The sequence below is a fragment of the Podospora pseudopauciseta genome (genome assembly GCF_035222475.1).
Source record: "Podospora pseudopauciseta strain CBS 411.78 chromosome 5 map unlocalized CBS411.78m_5, whole genome shotgun sequence".
Taxonomy (NCBI): domain Eukaryota; kingdom Fungi; phylum Ascomycota; class Sordariomycetes; order Sordariales; family Podosporaceae; genus Podospora; species Podospora pseudopauciseta.
The window spans coordinates 918,959-943,364 of NW_026946665.1; the positions used below are offsets into that span (position 1 = coordinate 918,959).

General features: G+C 51.9%; 5 protein-coding genes and 1 non-coding gene across 6 annotated transcripts; 4 read left to right on the top strand and 2 right to left on the bottom strand.

Moving 5' to 3' along the window:
• Positions 1 to 12: 12 nt before the first annotated feature.
• On the top strand, positions 13 to 756 carry QC763_508640 (uncharacterized protein; the record flags this gene model as incomplete). Its single annotated transcript, XM_062913455.1, has 1 exon — positions 13 to 756. The coding sequence occupies one exon, from the start codon at positions 13 to 15 to the stop codon at positions 754 to 756; it is 744 nt and encodes a 247-aa protein (XP_062764866.1).
• Positions 757 to 886: 130 nt separating this feature from the next.
• On the bottom strand, positions 887 to 1,697 carry QC763_508645 (uncharacterized protein; the record flags this gene model as incomplete). Its single annotated transcript, XM_062913456.1, is given in 2 exon segments — positions 887 to 914; positions 925 to 1,697. The coding sequence occupies 2 exon segments, from the start codon at positions 1,695 to 1,697 to the stop codon at positions 887 to 889; spliced, it is 801 nt and encodes a 266-aa protein (XP_062764867.1).
• A 4,174-nt stretch (positions 1,698 to 5,871) lies between these two features.
• Positions 5,872 to 8,303, bottom strand: QC763_508660 (uncharacterized protein). The gene is made up of 2 exons (XM_062913457.1): positions 7,910 to 8,303; positions 5,872 to 7,827 (listed from the first exon to the last, which is right to left on the bottom strand). The coding sequence occupies exons 1-2, from the start codon at positions 7,973 to 7,975 to the stop codon at positions 6,715 to 6,717; spliced, it is 1,179 nt and encodes a 392-aa protein (XP_062764868.1). The 5' UTR covers positions 7,976 to 8,303; the 3' UTR covers positions 5,872 to 6,714.
• Positions 8,304 to 14,410: 6,107 nt separating this feature from the next.
• Positions 14,411 to 14,497, top strand: QC763_0075570. The gene has a single exon. It is a non-coding gene; the product is annotated as a tRNA-Lys (tRNA).
• A 1,069-nt stretch (positions 14,498 to 15,566) lies between these two features.
• On the top strand, positions 15,567 to 18,095 carry QC763_508670 (uncharacterized protein; the record flags this gene model as incomplete). The annotated part of the gene is made up of 1 exon (XM_062913458.1): positions 15,567 to 18,095. The coding sequence occupies one exon, from the start codon at positions 15,567 to 15,569 to the stop codon at positions 18,093 to 18,095; it is 2,529 nt and encodes an 842-aa protein (XP_062764869.1).
• A 2,846-nt stretch (positions 18,096 to 20,941) lies between these two features.
• On the top strand, positions 20,942 to 24,302 carry gap1 (RasGAP protein). The gene is made up of 4 exons (XM_062913459.1): positions 20,942 to 21,535; positions 21,588 to 21,721; positions 21,781 to 22,029; positions 22,080 to 24,302. The coding sequence occupies exons 1-4, from the start codon at positions 21,334 to 21,336 to the stop codon at positions 23,832 to 23,834; spliced, it is 2,340 nt and encodes a 779-aa protein (XP_062764870.1). The 5' UTR covers positions 20,942 to 21,333; the 3' UTR covers positions 23,835 to 24,302.
• Positions 24,303 to 24,406: the final 104 nt, after the last annotated feature.

Consider the following 24,406-nt stretch of genomic DNA (forward strand, 5'->3'; position numbering starts at 1 on the left):
GTTTCCGTCAAAATGCCCCCCAAAACCGTCATCGCCTTCGACCTCTACGGCACCATCCTCTCCACCGCGTCCATTTCTTCCTCTCTCTCGTCAGTGTTATCCCTCCCGGCAGAAAAAGCAGGAGAGCTGGCTGGGTTGTGGCGGCGGTATCAACTGGAGTACACCTGGCGGTGTAATTCGATGGGGAGGTACACCGACTTCGAGACCATCACCCGCTCCTCCCTCAAACACGTCATCCCTGAGATCACGGCTGCCCAGACCGACACTGTCATGGCAAGTTACAATAACCTGTCGGTGTTTCCTGAGGTTCCGGACGCGCTGGCGACGATGGCGGAGAATGGGAGGCTTGTTGAGGGGTATGTCTTTTCCAACGGGACAGAGCAAATGATGGGTGCGAGCGTGAATAGGAGTTCGGATTTGTGGAGTTTTGGGCCGGTGTTTAAGGGGCTGGTTAGCGTGGAGGGGGTGCGGAGGTATAAGCCTGATGCAGGGGTTTATGAGTATCTGGTTGGGCAGGTTGGGCGGACAGAGAAAAAGGGGGTTTGGTTGGTGAGTGGGAATCCGTTTGATGTGCTTGGGGCGAAGGCTGCGGGGTTGAGGGCTTGTTGGGTTGATCGGGAGGGTGGGGGGTGGAGGGATCAGCTTGGGGAAGGGTTGGGGGTGGAGGGGCCGGATTTGGTTGTTAGGGGGGTTGATGAGGGGGTTGAGCGGATTTTGGAACGGATCAGATTAGGGGGGGAGGGGGGCGAAGTGTGAAGATGTAGACAGTCACATGGGTATGAAGATGTACATTTCGACTTCATTACATGTACGTGATACATTGATTGCTACAAGTACATCGATTGCTTCATGGTCGCCTGGGATATCCACCACCCGACACCACCCATTACCCCTCCTTATTAGCCCTCCACTCTCTAAGCATACCCCTTCCTCTCCAACTCCCTAGCAGTGACAGCATCAAAGTCCTTCCGCCCCCTCGCAATCTCCCGTCTCCGTTCCCCCTCGAGCCTCTTCTCTTCTTCTACCCGCTCCCGCTCTTGCTGCTCCCTGAGCTCTCTTTTCGCAACCTCGGGGTGATGATGCTTCCTCGCCCAATCCTCACCACTAGCCTTTCTAGTCAGTTGTTCCCACTCGTAGGCATCCTCCCGGCGCTGCTCATACTTCTTCAGCGGCCTCTGAACCTCCTTTTTCTGAGAAGGAAACAGGGTCACTTTGGCGAGCTGCTCTTCCCTCTGCTGCTGGAGTTTCTCAAGGGCTCTCTGTCTAACCCTCTCTCCGCGCTTGAGTGCCCTGTCCGGGTCCTCCGGCTCTGCTCCAGTGAAAGGGATGATGGGGGATGGAGACTCTTTGCTGGAGAGGCTGGGCGGGTTTTCGGGGACGAGGTCAAGGTAGGGGTTGACCGTTGTCTTTGGGCCAACGTGTTTGTATTGTGTGGTTCCGGCCTGGAAGAGGAGAGCTTGCGCCTTAGTAACACCGGGGGCAAGTCGACGGGCGGTTTCAATGGGGAGGAAGCAATGTTCTGGGAGTTGTGCTGGGTGGGCTGTGGCTGATGGCGGAAAGACTGTGAGGTTCTCGCGGGCGAGGGTGCCGGGGGAGAGCGAGCGGTCGCTGGTGGAGCGGACTATCTTGGTTGGCCTTGAGTTGGGGAAGGATACCGGGTGAGGGTTGATGCCGTTGTCGCTATAGGAGGGTGACATTGCTACTGTCGATAGTGATGTCTATTTAGGTGGTATGTTTGTTTTGTTTTGTTGTCTTTCTCAGGGGTAAAAGTGGAGTCGCTGATGCGTCAAGACAAAAGAGGTCGACTTTGGTAACAAAAGGCCAACTTGAAAGGTGAACAAAGGTGGCGGAATGTTACATGAAGGTTGAAGAGCTCGGTGGTGCTTTTATTATTACTGTGTGGACGGTGAGCAAACGTCAGGTGAAATCGAAGCTGGTGATGGTGACGGTCGAGTGGCTGTCAACAGCAACAAAGTTAGCGACTACCAGACCAAAACTCTGCAAGATATAGCTAGAATGTTTGGTGTTTGACCAAGTTAGAAGATCAGGAAACCTACTTTTCACCTTCCAGAACCCCCTTGTTGATTCAATCTGCAATATGTACGCGATGCTTTCATCTAAAACCCCCTCTGCAGGTGAGACGCTCCGTCAAAGGACAGAGTTACGAATTTCTCACTGATTCTCAAGGTAAATACTCAACAATCTAGGTGTCTTGCTCCTTCACATTTATTTCCACAGAAGTGTCTGCGTACCCTAGAACGCGTCACCGGTCATCCCAACTAGTTCCAACATCGGCCCCTTATCGCCGACTTCCCTGGTGATAGTTCTCTAGATAAGCTATTGAGGAAAGAACGAAAAAGCCATCCGGGTACTGTACGCGCGCACTGGGCTAGGCAGTACCTGCCTTCCACTTGATATTATCTCGATCAACTTTGGCCTCGCCCTCTCTCTCTCTTCTTCTTCTCTCCTCACGGCATCAAACAAAAACTGCTCGCCCTGCCCACGCCACAAGTAAGTTGTCATTTCCTGTTCGTTTTGGTTGTTTTCTTGGCTTCATCGTTCGATATTTTACGGCTGCTTCTTTTGTTTACCTCAAAAGGGGTGATCAAGTCTTGGGGTCGGTCGCCATGGCGATTCGGGACTGACAGACGACTACTTTGGGTCTGGGAATGCCTTCGACTCCAGGTTTGGCCGTCAACAACTTCTGTCGACACCATATTCCGCCATCTACAACTTCCATCGACTTCACACTTGCTCGTTCTTCAAGTTTGTTTGGCCTTGGATATGGCCGTTGGCGAGCGCCCTTGACAACAGTACAGGCACCGCCATGTCGCCAGTTTAGATATACTCTAGCTGGGCAAATCGACACAACACCGATAGGAGCTCCCACTGGGTCCGAAAATAACCTGCTGGAGGACGGCGTCTACTCCGATGTGGATTACAAGAGAGCTTCAGCCATGACAATCTGCAGAATACCCTCGACCCACACACTTTGTCCGCTTCTGAGCGCGCCTTGGGGTACATCAAACCGCAAGAGACCACACCATCACCTCTCCTTACGAGACAAGCGGCTGGGGTTAAAATCTCAGCCACAGCAGCATCTCAGAGTTGGGAATGGTTATCAACATGCCATATACTAACACCTTGTTCTCTAGCAATAACACAAACACACACTCCCCCCTCTTTTTTTTTTTTTTTTTTTTTTTTTTTTTGTTTTTTTGTTTTTTGGAAAAAAAAAAAAAAAGAGGCAAGAAAGATGGGGCGGTCGGGGTATGTCAACGATCTACATCTAATGCCAATCCGAAAAGCAAATAAATGCTGATGTTCTACTAGATATGACACGACCAACCTGGGGCCGTTCGGCGTCCCTGGCTCTTCGCCCCCCCTCCTCCTGTATGTTTTCACCAAGTGCCGGTTTTGCCTACTCGCGAGCAAACAATATCCTGGCAGTTGGGAGTATACCATTTTTTTTCCGTTCACGTTTGCTAACAATCTTTTTTTCCACAGCCTCGCGGAGGATCTGGGGTGGGTGGCGGTCCCGGCGGCGGCGGCCGGAAGCGCGCGGCCCCCGGTCAGGGGGGGTCCAGGAAGAGGGCCAAGAAGGCCGTAAGTACATTTTTTCTTTTTTTTTTTCTTGGTGTGCAGATTCTTTTTTTGTTTTTGGGCAGCCAGTTGGCTTAGTGGCCTTGCTGGAGTTGAGTCGTTGACTTGCTTTCTTGTCGAGTTGAGGGGGATGCTTGTGTACGTCCGAGATGGACGGAACATGTCTGGCTCTATCTTGGGGCTTGGTGGCGTCAGTCTGAGGACTGTCACTTTCTCCCGTTTATTTTGGATCGGTCGAGTTGACTTGCGGCTGTTTTTGACGGTTGCATAGTCTGGGTGACTGGTCTCGGATGTCGAGGGATTGTATATGTCTTTGGACTGCTCTGCTTTTCTTTGCAGTTGTTTCCAACTCTTCTTTATCCGGCTTTAGACTGTCATTAGGTTTGGCTTGGCTTGCTTCAGACATTCGACTACTCGGACTTTTCTGTCTCATCAACACTTGCCTTGTTTATCCTGCCCATTTGAGTCCTCGCGCCCCGTCACACCACCACTCCATCGCTCCAGCAGAGATGCTGGTATTCCGCTTCTCGAGACTCTCATCATCGGCGCAATGCCAGCAGGACCACCTACAACAACAGCAGCGTTCGCAAGAGACCTCTCAAGGCGTCTGAACACAACCATGACACTGGGCTTCTCTTCTCCTTCGGGAGTATTACTGATGGTGTGGTGAAGGAATGGTAGTCAATATGTTGTCGAGGTTGAGTTTGACAGTGCCGAAAGCTTCGGCCAACCTTCTTTGCTCTGTTACTTATTCTTCCCAGAATAAAACGCCAAGGCAGCTGTGAATAAATATCTTGCTACCTTGAACATAAAGCTAACATCACTCTCTCCTTCCCAGAAAAAAAACAACGCCGGCGAAGAGGAGGAGGAAGAGGAGGAGGAGGAGAACCCCGCGGTGGCGGCGGTGGGCGGTGGTGGTGGAGAGGCCGGTGCTGGTGCTGGTGGTGCTGGCAACGGCGAAAGGAGCGGCGGCTTCGCGGCTGCTGCCCCCGAGCCCGAGCCTGCTCAAGAGCAAGCTTTTGATGGCTGTGGTGAGGGTGGAGGTGAGGAGATGACGGAGGAGGAGATGGCGGCGGTGATGGAGTCGTGGCGGAGGGAGAATGGGCTGCAGGAGTGAGCTCCTTGCTTGCTTGCTTACTGGCTGGGTGTGAGCCTCTCCTGGGATTGTGGTGGTGGACCTTTCTTGTCTCCCTGCTGGGTCTTGGGCCTGGCGTTTTCTCTGCTGTGTGGCTGGCTGGCTGGTTTTTTTCGTTTTTTAAAAAAAAACAGGAACGATAGGACTGGGAAGGGATCTGGGAGGCGCTGGGGCGCTGGGTTTGGCTGGGGTCTGGTTTGGGGCTCTGTGTTGGCTTGGGCTTTTTCCTCTGGTATTCTCGGTTCTGGTGTTTTCTATGGGGAAATTCTCTCTAGTCTGGGTTATTTGGGCGGGGGAGTGGCTTTTGTGATACAGTTTTTTTTGGCCTGAGAGAAAAAAGTGAATAAACCAGGAGGTGGGGGGAGGCGGTTGGGGGTTCGTCTTGAGTTATGGTGTTATCTTTGTGAAATGTGTGATAATACGTGTGATTATGTTTTGATGTTCTGTTCCTTGCTATGTCGATTTTTTATTTTATTTTTTTATTTTTTTTGGGGGGGGGGGCGTTTGTGAGCGCTGCTGAACTTCAACGTCTCCCAAACATGGGAAATAGCCAGGATGACCATATTAACTCGCCTCAAGGCATTACGAAGAGTGGCGCCCCTTTTTTTTTCGTTTTCGAGTACTTCCAGCGAGAGGTTTTAGGACACTTTGGTCCCCATATCAACCTAAGAAAACTCGGCCCTCTCAGAGAGCTGGCTCCCTACACTGGGAAACCTATCTGCCAGTTCTCTTGCGGGTTGCTGTATAGCTTGTTGGGCGCTTGTGGACGTATAAGCGCGGTCTTGAAGTTGTTGCTTCCATGGTCAAGTAGTTTGGTGGTCGTTTACAAACATGAAAGAAAATCTATTCCCGAGTTCTTCCTTCACGAGTATTGTATCCTCTTCCACATTATGTCGAGGCTGGAATTCTGGACGCCCCTTGAGCGAGATACATGTTGAAGTGACGACGTGCTCGGAAGGCTAAAGTAGAGTACCTCAGCTCTGTCAAAAGTCACACAACCACATCACATCACAGGCCCCATAACCAACGTTTTACACCAGATTTTGTCATTTTATTACTCCAACACCCCACCCTTCAGCAAGGTCTCGAGAGTCTTTTTGCTCAAAATACATCGGCTCTGAGCTCTGTTCATTTTCTTTTTGTCTTCTTATTTCATAATTGTATCTCAGCCCCCCAACGACACAACTCAACCCAGACACTGAAGCAACAACCAGTCCTGGTCTCCATCTCTCTGACAAGAGGTACATCACACCACCGTAGACCTCTCTAAGAAAACAATAAAAGCCAGAGAAATTCACCCTCACCCCACCTCCAGAAACCCCCAACCCCCCAACCCCTCATCCCCTGTGTCGTATGCTTCATGTGTTGGGTATCAAAATCATCCCACCATGCACAATTCGTAAACCGTAAATGTCGTTGGATGTAAATCTCCTTCCTCGGGAGGGAGCAGCCTTCGGCTCTCAACCTGCACCAGTGCCCCAATCCGCAACGCCATTTCATCCGCATCCCAAACTCCGCGACACCGTCGCTTGCCCCTTGCTGTTGTTGTTATCTCTCTTGGAGTGTGCGTGACCATGGTCGCGGGTGACCCTCCGAAGGTGTCTGAAACCCCTCAGTCCTGTCCCATCAACCACCATCCTCACCCCTCTACCATTAAGTAGTACCAATACGTTGAAAAGAATCCCTTTGCCAAAATGCAGACCTGTTCCAAAACCTCACCCAATCCCTTGTTTATTCTTTTGCCCTTTTCCCATGTTTTTTTCGCCTCGTTTATCATGTGTATCCCAATCGCAAACAAAAATACCACATCAAGCGGCAAAAAGAAAAAGCCAACAAACACGAGCAAAAAAAAAACTCGGGATAACCTCGCCCTATTGGCAAAATTGACGAAAAAAACTAATTCGATCGCGTACAAATACAGATTTGAACAGAACGCTCGACTCAGCTGCATCACCTTGGCGTTCCCAGCCTTGGAATCATTGGGAAGCAGTACCGACGTCCTCAAACTCGGAAGGATTGAGAAGATCGTCCCAGTTGTCCACCGAAGCAACGGGCGATGTATCAGAAGCGACAAATATCTCCTTGTTTGGTCCGTCACCGGCGATGTGTGACTGCTCCCGAAAGTCATATCCGGTGACGAAATCCGTATAACCGGAGCCCATGTCTTCAAAACTCATGTTGGCAAAGTAGGCCGTAGGAGAACCATGAAGCTCAGGATCGATTGCCTGGGCCAAGGTGTCGGGACTGCTGTTGGGCGCAGCAGTCATAAAGTTCTGGAACGACAACTCCTGGGACAGCATAGGTGAGTTGGATGCGCTGAAGTGACCAAACGAGTTGTGCCTCGAGGCAGAGGCCATGATCTCGGCGGCGCTGCTGTCGATTTCACTCTCGGGTGAGGTAGGGTTGCTCGACGTACCCATCGAGACCGGTGAGACCGATGCAGCTGGCTCCCGGCTGGTTGCTGACGAGTTTGATGCTGGGCTGATTGAGCGACGGGTGCGCCGCTGCCGAGGAGGGTGCTCATGCGGCCCATACGGGTACTGCATGTTGTCGAGTCCGAAGCTCTGCTGTGAAGCAAAGGACGGAGACTGCAAGAGTGGCTTGGACACACCCGAGTAAACGGGCATCTGAAGCTGCATTGGCATAGAAGACATGTGTGACGGTGGATACGGCGAGTATGTTGGCGTGAACTGAACTGGGTATGCCTGGACCCGGGGCATTACACTCCCAAAGACTTGGTTGAATTGTTCGTCGACTTCCTGATAGCGGGCTCGAGTTTGGTAGTCCATTGTATGTTCGGCCAGACGGTGTCTTGGCAGGTCATCAATCTCGTCATACCACAGTCCTTTCTCGACATTTTCTTTGGTGATTTTGAAGCGCTTGCCAGTGCGCTGAAAGTGAACCTCGGATGCTTGATGTGCGGATTTGAGGCGGTCCTCGAGACTTCGGTCCATGCGACGAGAAGCAGCCACATAAGCTCTTTCCTTGTTCTCCAAGTTGGATTTGACAGACTTGTCCATGGTTGTGTCGCTCTTGGCTGGCTGAGATGTTGAGGAGGTTCGTCGCTTGTGGGAAGCGGTTGGCTTTTGCTGAGGAAGCTGTTAGCCATTGCAAAAAGAGTCGGCAAGCGCTGGAAACCTGTTGGCAAGCGTGGAGTCACTTGTGACTTACCTCTCTGACGGCTGTGTTGTCCTGCGGCGTCTCGGACGGTCGTGTTGATGGTGCACGTTTACCCATGAGGACGGCTGTTGATGGTACACGGATCACGGATCACAGTTTGCAGGATGGGTGTTAAGGACAGCCGGGTGAAGAGAGAGAGTTTCGATTTGATAGTAGTGGTTGATGGGCTCTTATGTTTAAACTCGAGAGAATTTGGAAAAGCCAAGAGACGAGAGCGGAAGAATATAAAAGGAGACAAGAGTTTGGCTAGCCAGAGGAAACTAGTGGAAGTCGCGGGTGTTACGAACACCGGGCCAGAGAACTGGAGCCATGCTACTGCTTTGAGGTGGGAAGTGGCGGTGCCTTTCGGGCGCTTCGCTGTCAACGAAACTCTGTTTGTTTCTTCGATCGATTGTTGAAGCTTCGATCTCCGATCTATGGCTGGTACCTTTTGGACGCGACGTTAGCGACCGAGGTACCTCTTGGGTGGTCCGCCAACCCCGCTTTTTCTTCTCGTGTACACTGCGTCGACAGGACTGGATGAGCCCCCAACAAAAGCCGGACATGGTCGAGATGTGGCAGGGTCTCCAAACTCTAGGATAGCAGCCCCTCCGCTCAGGGGAAGACTCCTCGTGTCTGAGGGGACTCGATCCGAGACAGAGCCCGTCTACACCGGCCCCGTCATACTACGCATCCGGAGATGCTTCCAGCATGGTAGCATCAACATGTGACCTTAGCGAACTCCCAACTAAATCGCATTCAAGACACGATCCCAAAACCTGACAATTGATGAAGATGAACCAGTGGCTCTGTCTACATCCTGCGAGTTGCAAAACAAAAAAACTACGTCAGTTTATCAGATGAATGAACAGTGCATCGCAGTCTCTCTCGGCCGCCGGTAGCTCTCTCTGACAAATGTTGCCCGAGCAGGTGTTTGCAACCAATTACTCTTGGCAGACATGGGCGGAAGTTTTCGTCCGGCCATAGGTGAACAACGGCGGATACCTCACCTGTTAACAGTTGGCGCAACCAATCAAGGCACGGCAGTTGCTGTGAAGTGCCCCTCCATGCCGTTGGTTTCCTGGATCTGTGACATGCGGTGCCCAGACAGCAAGACAGCCCAGCAAGATTCCTGCCGCGCATCAGGCTCCTGGTTCCATCGTTCTCTCAAAACCACGTGCGACCACAGTGTGAGCGTTTGGGCTAGGATCTGCAATCGTGGCTGGCAGGATGAAAGCTTCCAAGAGCTGGGAGCTCATTTGATCAAAGTGAGGGGAAATTGTTAGCACGACATGCGATTTTCCCGCTTCCACATCAAATTCCATCTTCCAAGGGATGGCATTTAGGCTTGGCACGTCAGTGCTTCACTCTGCGCTAGCCTCTTTGGGTCGCCTCTTTCTCTGCCACTAGCTTGACGTCATTATGATGTTTCTTTGGAGCAATCTCTCAAGGCGAATTCCATATTGCGACCGCCGGGCATAGTGTCTGTATCGACCTATTCCCACTCGCCCCATTCGTGGCTTGAAGGGGATTTTCCATCCATTGCAAAGCACCAGTCACGCTCACGCTCTCGCTCTCGCTCTTGGTTTCTCCTTCCGCTTCCGGTCGCAATTGGCAAGCAGATGTGTGCAGTTGTGCCTGGCGTCGGGCAGGTTTGGCGTGCTGGCCCATGTAGACCCGTCTGTCCGGATCCGGGATGGGGTGCTTCATGATTGAATGGGAAATGGCAATTCTTCACGAACCCGCAAAACCTCCTCGGACCACCCCCCGGCCTTCCGCTGCTTGTGATTCGTCCATTGTTTCTCGGAAATATGTTGGGAGAATGACATGAGATGACGGGAAATATTGTTAGCGACCTTGGCATCCTCGGCCGGCGGATGCAAGTGATGCAGGTCTGAATTGATGTCTTGTTGATGACCAGCTCTCCACTTGGGGTGATCCCCCTCCCGTCCACGTCTATCAATCAAGATCTGGAGCGACGGGGATACGGTGTGTTATCGTTGATCCAGCAAACTCTGACTGCCGTCAAGCCCAGGTGGGATGATCTTGAAAATACGTCACAAAGTCCCATCCGATTGAAATCGGCGCGGGACATGTTGGACCCGGGCAAATTCTCGATCTTCGGCTGAGGACTGGTTCCGACTTGATTAGCAATGCGCCGCCGCTTTGTCAGAGAATTTTCACTTACATTGGACGATCCCCACATAATAGGTCTGTTCATTTTGTCGCCGATAAAGTCAACCGGCTCTGATATGCTAGCCACTCCCTCACTTCGCCGCCTGCATGTCCGTCTGTAGCCGAATCCTCTTGGACCCTGTATACCGGCCTAAACTTTGACATAAGCTTCTGTCATGTTGAACACAAGGGTCTGCCCCCGTCGAAAGTGCCCGGCAAAGCACGCACTGGTGCACATGCAGAAGGGTTGTCTGTCAACATGAGATGAAATACTAATCAAGTTAAATACATTTGATCAATTTGAGATGTCTGGAGCAAGTCGACGGCAACTCATCGTCATCTGCCGGCACTCAGATCAGACAAGCTACCTCTGAGGTATCAGTTCGCAGTGGTACTGCCCATTTCCGAACTGAACAAAGTTGCCCCCCAGATTCTGACTGAGCCAATCCGCCATCAAAGTTTTCTGGACCAAGGTAGAATCCCAAGAAGACATGTGAATGATTTGGTGGTATTGCAACGGGTAAGGGAGTCCTGTGACTGAAAATGACAGCAAAAAGGCATGCAAAAAAAAAAAGAAAAAGAAAGAAGAAAAAAATAAAGAGAAAAAAGAACAAAAAAAGAAAAAAAAGAAAACAGAAAACTAGGAATTTAGAAATAGAAATAAAAAGTAACCATAAATGAGGGACGAAGTACTGATCTCACCGATACAACGTACGATATAAAGCACTTGCTCCCATTCAACAAGATAAAACAAGAAACGCGAATCAAACGGAGCATGCCCAAGCCATGTTGTTTTCCTGAAGTTTGAGTGTTGAAAGGAAAATAAAATCGAAAAAGACACCAAATATGGTGCGAAGAAACCGTTGTGAGAGACTATGGTATCGATAGACGGAAAATAATGCCATGAACTTGCGAGACGAGCTGAGTTCAGAAATGAGCCCAGAGTTTGCTCGGCAGCTCTCTCCCGACGGGACAGTATTCCCACTGCAGCCAGGCCAGGAATCCAGGAATGTTCTTTCCTCGGGAAAATTTTGATTGTCAAGAACCCTGGCTTTCGAGTAGTTCCTTCCCCCAAACACAAATTCGGTCCTTCCAGGAGACCAGCCATCGTGGATACCTAGTATCAGTCGTTCCTTCCTTCATCCAAAGGCGGGATGGGCCAAAAGCTCGCCAGGGGTCAATGAGTCGATCCAATGGCTCCTTCCCAAACGGCGTGACTTTTGATCAAATCAGATCTTTGAGATATTCATTGACTCATTGAGCAATCCTCAGGCCTCAAGCCACGCCCACATGCCCCGGGTCGATGGATCATGATCTTTCCGGGTTTCCAGAAGACAGCAAGGGCAACACTGCCAGAGTCACTTTCACATAGCGACCATGGCGTAATCCCACCCGAGACGTTTGGTGAGCCCTAATCTTTCAACAGATTAGCATTTCAAATTCGAGATCTCGGCACGTGGCGGCCATGAGCTAGAATCAGATGTCGTTTTAACACCTAATCAGCTCACGGTCCAAGACCTTGACATCAGAACACTCCCCTGTTGAATTCGAGGATTAACCTGGGTCATTGACCGCAGATCTTGGACGTCTGTTGCTACAGGATTAATTCATTAGCTTGATATGACTCCCACAGAATTGAGAGATGTTGGCCGGAGCATACTCACCTGTTTTTGGGGAAAGACCTGAGCTCTTGGACATTCCCGCCGTCATTGAGCTCACAGAAGAGGTCCTCGAAGTTTAGGCCTTGGTGAAGGAAATGTTGGAAGCGTGTCCAGTGAGGAAATAACCAACGCCAGGGAAGAGGGCTCAGATCTTATACTCTTGAGATTTGAAGCTTGCTTGTAACCTTTGGCAGGCGCAAAGCCCATTCCACACTCCAACCCCATACAAGATTTGGCTTGTGGCACCAACATGAACTTTAATGGTGTCGTATCCTGGCTGCGCTTGGTACTTTACTGGCGTTCAGGTTATTCAAAGTTTCTTTTGGAGCGAAGCTCCATAAAGTCACGGAGTAAAATGAACATGAAGCAGTGGCTGGAGCTTTGCTCTACTTACTATAACTGAAAGCTGGTAAACTTTTGGCGACCAAGAGTTCTCTGGATGCTTACCTGGTACATTTCCTCCTTTTTCGGAGATACAGGTCTACGAGGACCACAAGGACGAGAGGCAGGAGGCAGGAGACAGGAGCAAAGCCCCCGACTTCTGTGGGTAACTACAGCCAAGGTATCTTGTGCGCGAGGTGCTGCTCCCGGTGGATATCAGTCAGGTTGCTACTAGGGCTTCTGCCCTGTGGGCCACGGGTCACTTGTTGATATAGATAGATTTCTGCTCTTTGGAGCCGATCTTCCAGTGCGGCACAATACTATCATTTTTCTCGCAATTCTGCTGGCACGCCTCACATTTTGTAATATGGAAATTTCTTACTTAGATACCAGCCGTCTATTCTTGGCCTCATCAAAGCCGAAATCATGTGCAGATGATGAACCAAGTCCAACAACAGCAAGACATGAAAAGAACATTGCTCTTACAGCCAGCAGCTGCCGGCTTCATCACCAGAGATATGATATTCACCATGGTATTTTACCATGTGGCTCAAACGGCACCGAAACTTCTAAGCCCGTCGAACGTTTGCGGTGGAAACAATTCAACTTTCATGGTTGTGGCGCTTTTTGAACGTTAAACGCCTAGCTATCGATAGGGAAGCACACCCCCCTGCCGGAATCGGCATGACACCTTTGCCGTTGATGAGCCTTCCATTCACCAGCCATCTTCTCCCCGTCAGAGTCTGAGGCATTAGCTTTGAGCCTCATGGCAAGGCGGGCGGTCTCTCAACTCCCGCGTCCAATCCCCCCACTCAACCCCATCTAAATCCTGCTGAGCATTTTGTCGGCTCCTCTGGAGCACCTGGATATGACAATATTCTCACACAAATTTCCAAATCTCAGTCAAGGACCGAGATGCTAGCACAACAAGGCTACATATCTTGGCTTACGAGGCTATCGTCAAACACGAGAGCATCTCCGAACACGAGACCAAAACCTCTAGCGGTTGGCGCCCACAAAATTGTGTTGAGGATCCACCTGGCTTCGTCTCTATTGTCCGAAACGGTCATGCCGTAGTTGTCTCTCTATCCCGTGGACATCTGTCCCCGAGTTCGGCAAGTCCGAAAGGCTCGGTTCCTAAATTTCGGCATGCATGGGACTAAGGGGGTGCTACCGAGCCGTGACAACTAATTAAGCCACCAAAAGTCAATTCAGCTCCGGGATTCTTGCACAGGCACAAGTGACAACATTGGCAACACGCAGGACGGGGGCCGACGACCTCGGAAGATAATGAGAAAGTTTTGGTGTGGTGGTTGGCGCAGAACCTTTCGCAAACACTGGTGAGCTCCTCAATAGGTATTCCCCCATGGATACCCAGGATGGTCAATGAGATGAGCCAAGCCAAGCCGAAGGTAATCTCATCTCGGCTTGCCGCCCAGGGCCTCCGCTTGGCTTGAAGCCATCACAGCTTATCTCATCTCACAGGCTTGCAAACCTTCCGGTAGCTTTTCCCGCCCCGTATTTCGGCGTGAGTGCCTACCCAGTTGTTGTTCGGTATCCGGGATACCGAACAACTAAAACTCTGCACGACAAACGACTTATTCCATCCTTTGCATCAGACCAGACGTCCGTCCAAGGTACCTTTAGTCACCGTGCACACCGAATTTCCATTATCTGTATTGCAACCGCACCCACCTGCCGCCTCAAAAAAAGACCACCATCCATCATGCCCGCCCTCGCAGACCCAATCCTCATCATTACGGCCGCCCTCCTAGCAGATCGGTGGACCGGCGGCCGAAACACTTCCCCTGGCATTCCCATCATCTGGAAATTCATCAGTTGCGTCCCAACACCCCTCGCAACCAACCAGCCGCCCATCCACCTGTCCCTGAGGATGAGGCTTTTCATCACTTGGCCAGATTGCAGACAGGGTATAAGAAGCCGAGAAATCCGAAGGAATATTTTGACATTTTGCATTCCGCCACACAGTATGGAGGGTGGTGGTGTTTCTGTTTTGGTCCTCTAGCGGTGCACTGGAGATCAGCCGGAGATGCAAAACAAAATCAGGGGGAGAAAAGGGGCTGCCACAGCAACGGAGCCCCACCCTACCTTTCTATTCAACCCCGATGCAAGAAACCGCATCACATAGCAGTAAAGCAAGCTGTTGCAAAAATGAAAACTTGACTCTCTCTCAAGGGCAAATTCCAAAAATAAAAAATAAAATAAAAAGGGAAATGGTGCTGATGAATTGTGCAAAAATAAACCCAAAAAATAGCGATCGTGTCGCCGGGAATTGAGCCCGACGTGGGGGTCGAACCCACAACCTTGAGATTTCGGAGTACTCCTTAAGAGTCTCACGCTCTACCGATTGAGCTAGCCGGGCAGGCCAACCAAGTATTTGATGCCTGACTGAGTTAGATCTTGATACTTTATAGCAAGCGCCAAAAATAGCTGCCATTTAACAAACATTTTGTTCGCAGGTGCTGATTAGCCCAAATGCAATGAAATAGTGGTGTGCCTGGCTAATCGAGCAGGAACGGTTGGGAAAGGAAAGTGAGGCGAACAAAAAAGACCAGTCAGAGAAGGCCCGATAAGGCATCACATAATTGCATTGAGGGGCATCATCACACCCGTTGACTGGGCAAGTTAAAGAGGTAGGTCTTTGTTACCCTGAGACTTAAAAGACGACATCAGGACGGGATAGGAAACTTGGGGTGCTGTAGATGGGCTGATGAAGCAAATGTTCTAGACCCTGCAGAAATCAGGTGTTCGTCTGTTTGTTGCTGCGCCCCCCGGTCCCTGCCCCCCCACCCCCCGCGCCGAAAGGCGCCGGGTTCCGGGTGGGTGGTGGTCATAGCTTTATGGGGCCGCCGGTGGAATTTAGGGGAGAGCTTGGGATGTTTATCTTGACTTCATCTCGGTGAATTCACTGATTGGGAGAGGTTGAGGATATGTGAGGGGGTGATTTGGGATGATTGAAGACTTGATGAGATTGTTCTTCGGAGCCATCCGCCGGGACTGACTGTTTTTCAGCGATAGGAGCTTCGCGGCAGCAGCACCCTTATTCGCCTACAACCATCAGACCACCTTTTTTTCCTGCCCCGGCGGGATGCTCACCTCGCCACCAGCAGCACCACCACTGCGTATACACGAAAAAGAAGATGGCCAGCGTTTGTCTCCCGATACGGAGCGTGCAGAGCCCCTGCCATAGCATTGGCAAGCCTGGATGGTCCAGATCGTGATCGTCACTCGCTTCAGAATGTAGGTCAATGTATAAAACAGACCGGGTCTGTATCTCGTTGCTGCTATTTCCTTCCTTCTTCAGCTTTCCTAGAAGCTTCAAATCCTAGCTACTACTGCTACTACTACTACTACTACTACTACTACTACTACTACTACTACTACTACTACCACTACTACTACAATTTACAACATCAATTTGGTTTGCAATCATGGGCGAACAACAAAGCACAAGCTCAGAACAACCACCACCACCACCACCACCACCGCCACAACCCAAGTCCATCAGCCCCTATGGCCCCGCCAGGTCAACCGTCCAGGGCGCTCCCCTCACAAAAGAGGAGGTTGAGCAATGCAATGACTTCTTCAAGGCGTCACTGTACCTCTCCCTGGGGATGATCTACCTCCGCTCCAACCCGCTCCTCACCACCCCCCTCGACAAGTCACACTTCAAGGCCCGCTTGCTGGGCCACTTTGGCTCCGCCCCAGGCCAGATCTTCACCTACATGCACTTCAACCGTCTCATCAAGAAGTACGACCTTGACGCGATCTTCATTTCCGGCCCAGGCCACGGTGCGCCTGCTGTTTTGTCACAGGCGTACCTCGAGGGGACGTACAGCGAGGTTTATCCCGAGTGTTCAGAAGACGAGGAGGGCCTCCGCAAGTTCTTCAAGCAGTTCTCTTTTCCCGGCGGGATTGGATCGCATGCCACGCCAGAGACACCGGGTAGTCTGCACGAGGGTGGTGAACTGGGGTACAGCATCAGCCATGCGTTCGGCGCCGTGTTTGACAACCCTGATTTGATTGCTGTGACGATGGTGGGGGATGGCGAGGCGGAGACCGGGCCGTTGGCGACGAGTTGGCACTCGACCAAGTTCCTCAACCCGATTACCGACGGTGCTGTGCTGCCGATTCTGCACCTGAACGGGTACAAGATCAACAACCCCACCATTCTCGCTCGGATCAGCCACGATGAGCTGGAGAACTTGTTTAGAGGGTATGGCTACCAGCCTTACTTTGTCGAGGGCGACGATGTGGAAAGTATGCACCAAGCCATGGCCGCCACGCTCGAGCACTGCGTGCTCGAGATCAGAAAGTTTCAGCAACAGGCGAGGACGACGGGGAAGGCGTTCAGGCCGATGTGGCCGGTGGTGATTCTGAGAAGTCCAAAGGGTTGGACTGGGCCGAGGAAGATCAATGGCGGGCTGGACTACCTTGAGGGATACTGGCGCTCGCACCAGGTCCCGTTGACGGATGTGCACAAGAACCCGGAGCAGTTCGCCCTGCTGGAGAGCTGGATGAGGAGCTACGAGCCTGAACGGCTGTTTATCGCCAACGGGGGCAGGATTTCTTCCTCGCTTCGACAGGCGGTCTGTCCCACTGGCAACAGGCGCATGTCGGCCAATCCGGTCGCGAACGGGGGGATGCTTCAGAAACCGTTGAGGATGCCTGATTTTAGGGATTATGCTTTGGGGGTCGACCACCCGGCCGAGACGCTTTCCGCCTCCATGTCGAACATGGCGCGGTTCATGAGGGATATCATCTTGCTCAACCCGAACAACTTTCGGCTCTTTGGCCCTGACGAGACGGAATCCAACAAGCTCGGCACCGTCTATGAAGTGGCCCAAAAAGTCTGGATGGGGGAGTATTTCCCCGAAGACCTCAACGGGGGCAATCTCGCGACAGAAGGGAGGGTGATGGAGATGTTGTCCGAGCACACGTGTGAGGGCTGGCTAGAGGGTTACCTCTTGTCCGGGAGACACGGCCTGCTGAATTCCTACGAGCCGTTCATCCACGTCATTGACAGCATGGTCAACCAGCACTGCAAATGGCTCGAGAAGTCGCTCGAAGTGTCGTGGAGACACCCCATCCCGTCCCTCAACATTCTCCTCACCGCTGTTGTCTGGCGGCAGGACCACAACGGGTTCACGCATCAGGACCCAGGGTTCTTGGACGTGGTGGCGAACAAGAGCCCGGAGGTGGTGAGGATTTACTTGCCGCCTGATGGGAACTGTTTGCTGTCGGTGACGGATCACTGTCTCCGGTCGAGGAACTACGTCAATGTTATTGTGGCCGACAAGCAGCCGCATCTGCAGTTTTTGTCCATGGCTGATGCGATTGTTCATTGCACCAAGGGGATCGGGATCTGGCCTGGTTTCTCGTCCTGCCCGGCTGGCTCGGCACCGGATGTCGTCATGGCTTCCTGCGGCGACATCTCGACTCAGGAATCCCTCGCCGCTATCTCACTCCTCCTTGACCATTTCCCTACCCTCAAGATCCGCTGCGTCAACGTCGTCGACCTCTTCAAACTGATCAGCCATGAGGAACACCCCCACGGTTTGACCAACGCCGAGTACGAGGCGATTTTCACGGGGGACAAACCGGTGGTGTTCAACTTTCATAGCTATCCTTGGTTGGTCTACCGGCTGATTCACGGACGGAAGAATGCAGGGGGGGTGGTGGTGAGGGGTTACAAGGAGAAGGGGAACATCGACACGCCGTTGGAGTTGGCGATCAGGAATGGGACCGATAGGTTTTCTTTGGCGATGGAGGCTATTGATCGGTTGAGCGAGGCTGGGGGGGTGTTGGAGGGGAGGGGAGGCGAGGCGAGGGAGTTGTTGAGGAACGAGCAGGTGAGGTGTCAGATGAGGGCTTTTGAGGAGGGGGTTGATCCGGTGGAGGTGACGGGGTGGGTGTGGCCTAGCGAGAGGCGAGGGCTCTGGAGTGAGCGGAAGCATTGATGATGGTAATGATGATGGTGATGATTTTTGGATAGGAATTTGCGAGAGATCGGATAGGGTTTTGGAGTTTTTTCCTCTTTTTCTTCTTCCTTTTTTTTCCGGGTTATTGTTTCGGTTACCTTTTATAGAGAATGTTATAATTCTTACTTTTTTCCTGATTATTGTGATCTACCGCGCGATGAAAACCTAACGAGATATGAACATGTAGTGATAACAAGCACGTTCTATTGTCTATGTACGGATGGCTAAACTGCCACCATCAACCACTGCCGGCAACAATAAGGTATCAACCTCCTCCTCTCTCCAGCATCATCAAATCGGGCTTCATCAACCACAAACAGTAAGACAACCCCCAATCCCCCAATGTCTCACCCCTTATCGCCGTCCACACCTCCCCCTGTTCGTACGAGAGTACCTTACACCTCGGGCTTCACCTCATAATTCACCGTCTTCTTTCACCGAAGGGTTGGTATATAACCTATTCGGGCCATCGGCCGACAATTCTTTGTTGCAATTGCTCACAACAACGTCAGGTGACACCTCGTCACACACCAATTCTTTCTTCGGCATTCTCCGAATTGTTTGTTTCTTATCACATCGCTCCATGCTTGTGACGCTGACGGTGGTATGGACAGTAGGCTGTGGTGACTACCTAGGTACGTTACGGACGGTGAGGAGTGATGGATGGATTGGGCCCGTTTTTTCCCCAGATAATAATCATGTACGAGAGAGATTTTGACGGGTTTGTGGTTGGGGTACTTAGTACAACACAGGGTACCTATGTATTGTGTTTGTGTGTGCCCCCCTAAAATTTACAACAGGGGCATTGGTGGGGGGGGGGGGTTGGTTCAGAGGTTCCCGAAGGTAGGTATCATGAAAAGAAAAGATAGAAGAAAAAGAGTGTGGTTGCACCACCGCCGACAGTCATATCCTTAATTTTCTCAGCCAAGTGCCCCGGATGTTCATCTTTGGATGTGAGTTTTTGTCTTTGTGTCACTGGTATCAAATCCAGACCGAGGGACAGAAACGGGGGTGTGTGTGTCTGTGTTTGTTTTGACAGCTGCTGTGTACAAGTCAGTCCGACGAGAGATCTAGATCAAATGTTGTAGATTTATCCTTCTCTCGGGTCCCGGCCGAGGGAGGGTGGTGGTTTGTGAAAGGGTATGCCGGACGGCCGTAACATGGAGGAGGGGAGAGAGAGAGAGAAGGGGGGGGGGAAAGTGATCGGGATATTTATTGATTGGGGATTCCAGATGTGGAGGTGTGGCGTTGAGATTGTTGGTGTTGCTTCCCTGATCCTTGGTAGGCAGCAGTTCCAGGCTGTTGGGACGGGCGGGTATGTTTAGCTGAGAGGTTTAGATTTAGATACATGTTTCATGTTTGGCAACTCTGTCTGCATTTATTGGCAATGCACATCATCAATAAAAAGCCCGAGCGGGTGTCTGAGCGAGAGGCAAGAGATGAGAAGGGAGACAGGGCAAGTTCGGTCGCGGATCGTTTCCGCAGATAGATTGAAGACCACCCCGCTATGAAGGTGACGAGAAAAAAATGGCCATCACCGCCTTTTGTAAGGCAACGTGGAGGAGGGGCACCACGAGAGAGGGGCACGGTTGTGTTGAACAGGGCAGGGCCAAGAACACCATGGCAGGTCACCAGCCAATCGTGTGGTCCCGGGCCCTGGTGCCTCTCGGCATTGCGACAACAAGATTCGCTGACCCCCCTGGGGCCCGAAACACCACCACTTACAAGTCATTCCCATGGTTGGCCTCCTCTGGCCGCGAGGATCTTGTTCCCTCTTTGTCCGTTATCCATCCATGTCTTCCTTCCACTAGTCTTGGGCGGGGATGAGGGGTGTTGAAGAGATATCGATATCATAGCTCATAGCTACACTACAGAGAAATGCGGCCTTTTCCCTGCGGTTCCAAGGGGCCCCGGTTTGATGCTACCATGCTTGCGCAACCATCATCCGAACCCTTTTCCTCTTCTACATATCTGATATATCACAGCCTGGAGAAGTGGAGGAGGGCCCGGGACAGCAGCCAAAACCGTTGGAGGAGCAAGGCGCGCACGGACACGATAAACCCATATCTGCTCAGTTATAATTTCCAAAAGAGAGCAGTTGCATTCCCACTGCCACTGCCCCCTTTTCCATCACTTGATCCTCTGTCCAGGTTTTTTATTTTGTTTTTCACATTTGATTTTTTATTTTCTGCTCAATTCTTGCGCACCGCACTCGGCGGCCGGCAATTCACTGGTCCAGCTGCCTGCCCCCCCCCCCCCCGTGATCCCCAATCTGGAAGTGCCCACACCCCTCCCCCAGTTGCCCCCGTCCTATCAACAGGGGAGTTCAGTCGACGCTGTGGAATCAGCAAGGCCCCCCTCCAAACACCAACCGGAGGTTTAGTTTTGCACAGGGGACTCCACTGGTGCCCCCCCGACGCGTTTCCGCATTCAACCCCCAAGTTTCCTCTCTCTCCATCCCCAGTTCCAGTTCCAGTGCCAGTGCCAGTGCCAGTGCCAGTGCCAGTTCCAATTCCAGTTCCAGTTCCAGTTCCATCTCCTCGTTCGCTTCGCCTCGTCTCGCCGCCAACATCCATCCATCATCGGCCATCCATTCATCCATCCATCATCGCATCCAACTGCCAGCGGCACGACACACACACACACACACACACACACCCGAACTCTCGCGCACACAAAGCCGCCCAAAAACAGGCACCGGGCTACCACCCATCTATCCAATTTCCCTTTCATTGAACAAGTTGGTCAGGGTCTTTCAACAGCAACTCCTCCGTAGCGCGCATCTCTTTTTCGCTGCCACCCGCCCCACCGCCCCCGACCGACCCCCCGTTTTCCAGGTCTCTCTCCCTCCCTCTCTGACCACGAGCGAACACGAGCGACGGATTGAAACTGGCGATTGGAAAAACACACACATCCGGCCCCCCTTTGGTCTTTCTGTATACAACTCTCACCGTCTCCCTACTCCGTATATTCGTTTCAAACTCATACCGACCGCCACACTGTCCCCTGTTATCATCTCCAGTGCACGGTCACTTCGCCGACTGCCGGAATCCCAAAACACAGCGACAGCCCAGCACCCGCCCGCAGCGCTATCCTCGTCGGCCTTTTTCCCAGCGCGCGCGGGTCCCATTCCCTACTGCTACATCATCACCTTCCAACACTCAAATAATCAACTCGGCGCTCCTCTTCAATTGTCCTCGGCGCGGTTGCGCCAACAATGTCTGTCATGTTACAGACACCTTCCAGAGCTTCCACCGCCTCCTCCTCCTCCTTCCAGCCCATATCCCGCCAGAACACAATGTCCTCCTACGACGGCTCGCGGTCCGCCCGCCAGTCCAAGCGGTACTCCATGTCCGCCCTGTACATGTCCATGTCAGCAAACGAGTCGGACCTCGTGATTGAAGATGACCTTGCCAAAGGTTTGTGGTTCGTTGATTGAAGAGTGGGCGGGGTGCTGACCTTTTCCAATAGCGCAAAAGACATTGCGAGACCTGAAGGCCAAGATCTCGTCGCAGTCAAAGAAGAACTTTGTGCTCGAAAAAGATGTTCGGTACCTCGACTCGCGCATCGCCCTGCTGATTCAGAATCGCATGGCGTTGGAGGAGGTATGTTCGCTCTGCTTCGAGGCAACATTGGTTGCAATCACTGACAAGATCAACCACAGCAAAACGAAGTCGCTAGCCACCTCGAAGATGCCGCCGAAATGCAGGAGGGAGTCTTCCCCAACGACGACAAGACCCAGAGATACGGAAACCTGCTGTTCCTCCTGCAGTCCGAACCCAGACACATTGCGCACCTCTGTCGACTCGTCTCCATGTCCGAGATCGACTCTCTGCTGCAGACAGTCATGTTCACCATCTACGGAAACCAGTACGAAAGTCGCGAAGAGCACCTGCTGCTAACCATGTTTCAGGTATGTCTTAGCCCGAAAGAGCAAGCCGAACCATGCTAATAGCCAGAAAGTCTGTCCTCACGTATCAGTTCGACAACACGCCCGAGTACTCGTCGCTCTTGCGCGCCAACACCCCTGTTTCACGAATGATGACGACTTACACCAGAAGAGGTCCCGGCCAGAGCTTTCTCAAGGCAGTGCTTGCTGACAGGATCAATGGCCTGATTGAGTTGAAGGACTTGGATTTGGAAATTAACCCGCTCAAGGTTTACGAACGCATGATTGAACAAATTGAAGAAGACACGGGCAGTCTTCCGGCTTCGCTGCCAAAGGGCATCACGGCCGAACAGGCCGCCGAGAACCCTCAGGTTCAAGCCATCATCGAGCCGCGCCTGACCATGCTGACCGAGATCGCCAACGGATTCTTGACCACCATCATCGACGGCCTCGAGGAAGCGCCCTACGGAATCCGCTGGATCTGCAAGCAGATTCGCAGCTTGACCAAGAGAAAATACCCAGACGCCAACGACCAGGTCATTTGCACCTTGATTGGTGGCTTCTTCTTTTTGCGCTTCATCAACCCCGCCATCGTCACGCCTAAGTCGTACATGCTGATCGACGGCACCCCGGCCGACCGCCCCAGGAGGACGCTCACCTACATCGCCAAGATGCTGCAAAACCTGGCCAACAAGCCATCGTACGCAAAGGAACCCTACATGGCCAAGTTGCAGCCGTTTGTTCTGCAAAACAAGGACCGGATCAACAAGTTTATGCTGGACCTGTGCGAAGTGCAAGATTTCTACGAGAGCCTCGAGATGGATAATTATGTCGCCTTGTCCAAGAAAGACCTGGAGCTGTCGATTACCCTGAACGAGATCTACGCCATGCACTCGCTGATTGACAAGCACAAGGGGGAGATTTGCAAGGACGCGAATTCTCACTTGTCCATCATCGTTAATGAGCTGGGCCCCGCGCCGCCGCAGGTGCCGAGGAAGGAGAACAGGGTGATCAACTTGCCGCTGTTCAGCAGGTGGGAGACGGCGATTGATGATCTGACGGCCGCGTTGGACATCACTCAAGAGGAGGTGTTTTTCATGGAGGCCAAGTCGATCTTTGTGCAGATTTTGAGGACGATCCCGGCCGGATCCTCGGTGGCTAAGAGGCCGTTGAGGCTGGAGAGGATTGCGGATGCGGCAGCAACGAGCAAGAACGATGCGGTCATGGTGCGTAAGGGCATCAGGGCAATGGAGCTGTTGAGTCAGCTGCAGGAGCTGAAGGTGGTGGACAAGAGCGACGGGTTCATGCTGTTGCGCGATGAAGTCGAACAGGAGCTGCAGCATCTGGGGAGCCTGAAGGAGGGTGTTGATCTCGAAACCAAGAAGCTGGAGGAGGTGTACAAGACGATTAGGGATCACAACTCGTACCTCGTCGGCCAGCTCGAAACATACAAGAACTACCTGCACAACGTCAGGAGTCAGAGCGAAGGCACGCGACGAAAACAGCAGAAGCAGCAGGTTCTCGGACCCTACAAGTTCACACACCAACAGCTCGAAAAGGAGGGTGTCATCCAGAAGAGCAACGTTCCGGACAATAGGAGGGCGAACATCTACTTTAACTTTACGAGCCCGCTGCCAGGAACCTTTGTCATCTCGCTTCACTACAAGGGGCGGAATAGAGGTCTGCTGGAGCTTGATTTGAAGCTGGATGACTTGCTGGAGATGCAAAAGGATAACCAGGACGATTTGGATCTCGAGTATGTCCAGTTTAATGTGCCAAAGGTGCTGGCCTTGTTGAACAAGAGGTTTGCGAGGAAGAAGGGGTGGTAGTTGAGTAGGGGGAAAGGCGTTTTTTTTTTTTTTTGAGGTTGACCGTTGATACCACTGTCGCTCTGTTTTCTTTTCACTTTTTCTTTTTTTTTCTTTTTTTTTTTTTCGTTGCGTTTTGGTTTTGGTTTTCTGGTGACGATTGCTTCAGCTGCACATTTGGTCTTTTTTTGCTTTTCCACTCGCGCGCGGTTCTTAGCCTGCGCCCACGGCGATGTCTTTGTTTTTCTTTCCTTGTCTTCTGCTTTTAACGATGTGATACCTTAGCCATGGGACCTACTTGCGTATTATACAGTCTTTGTGGTCAGCTGGCTGATATCTAATCTAATTTATGGAGGGGTGGTTCAGATTGGGGGTTGTTGGGGGTGGTGATGGTGGTGGGTAATGAGGACGATACACACTTGAGGGCTGAATGATATAAAACACACACACACACACACACACACACACACACACACACACAAACACACATAAACACACAACACACAACACACAACACCAACGATTGAATTGATTGCATGGAATCATATCGGGGCTGGGGAAGGGGGGGGGAATGCATACGCGAGGATTGGGGA

Bases quoted from the DNA above. Each gene is read 5' to 3' on its own strand.
- QC763_508660 (XM_062913457.1), bottom strand. From the start codon at position 7,975: ATGGGTAAACGTGCACCATCAACACGACCGTCCGAGACGCCGCAGGAC. The intron at 7,828-7,909 runs GTAAGTCACAAG...CAGCTTCCTCAG, and splicing joins ACAACACAGCCGTCAGAGAG to CAAAAGCCAACCGCTTCCCA.
- gap1 (XM_062913459.1), top strand. From the start codon at position 21,334: ATGTCTGTCATGTTACAGACACCTTCCAGAGCTTCCACCGCCTCCTCC. The intron at 21,536-21,587 runs GTTTGTGGTTCG...CTTTTCCAATAG, and splicing joins TGAAGATGACCTTGCCAAAG to CGCAAAAGACATTGCGAGAC. The intron at 22,030-22,079 runs GTATGTCTTAGC...ATAGCCAGAAAG, and splicing joins TGCTGCTAACCATGTTTCAG to TCTGTCCTCACGTATCAGTT.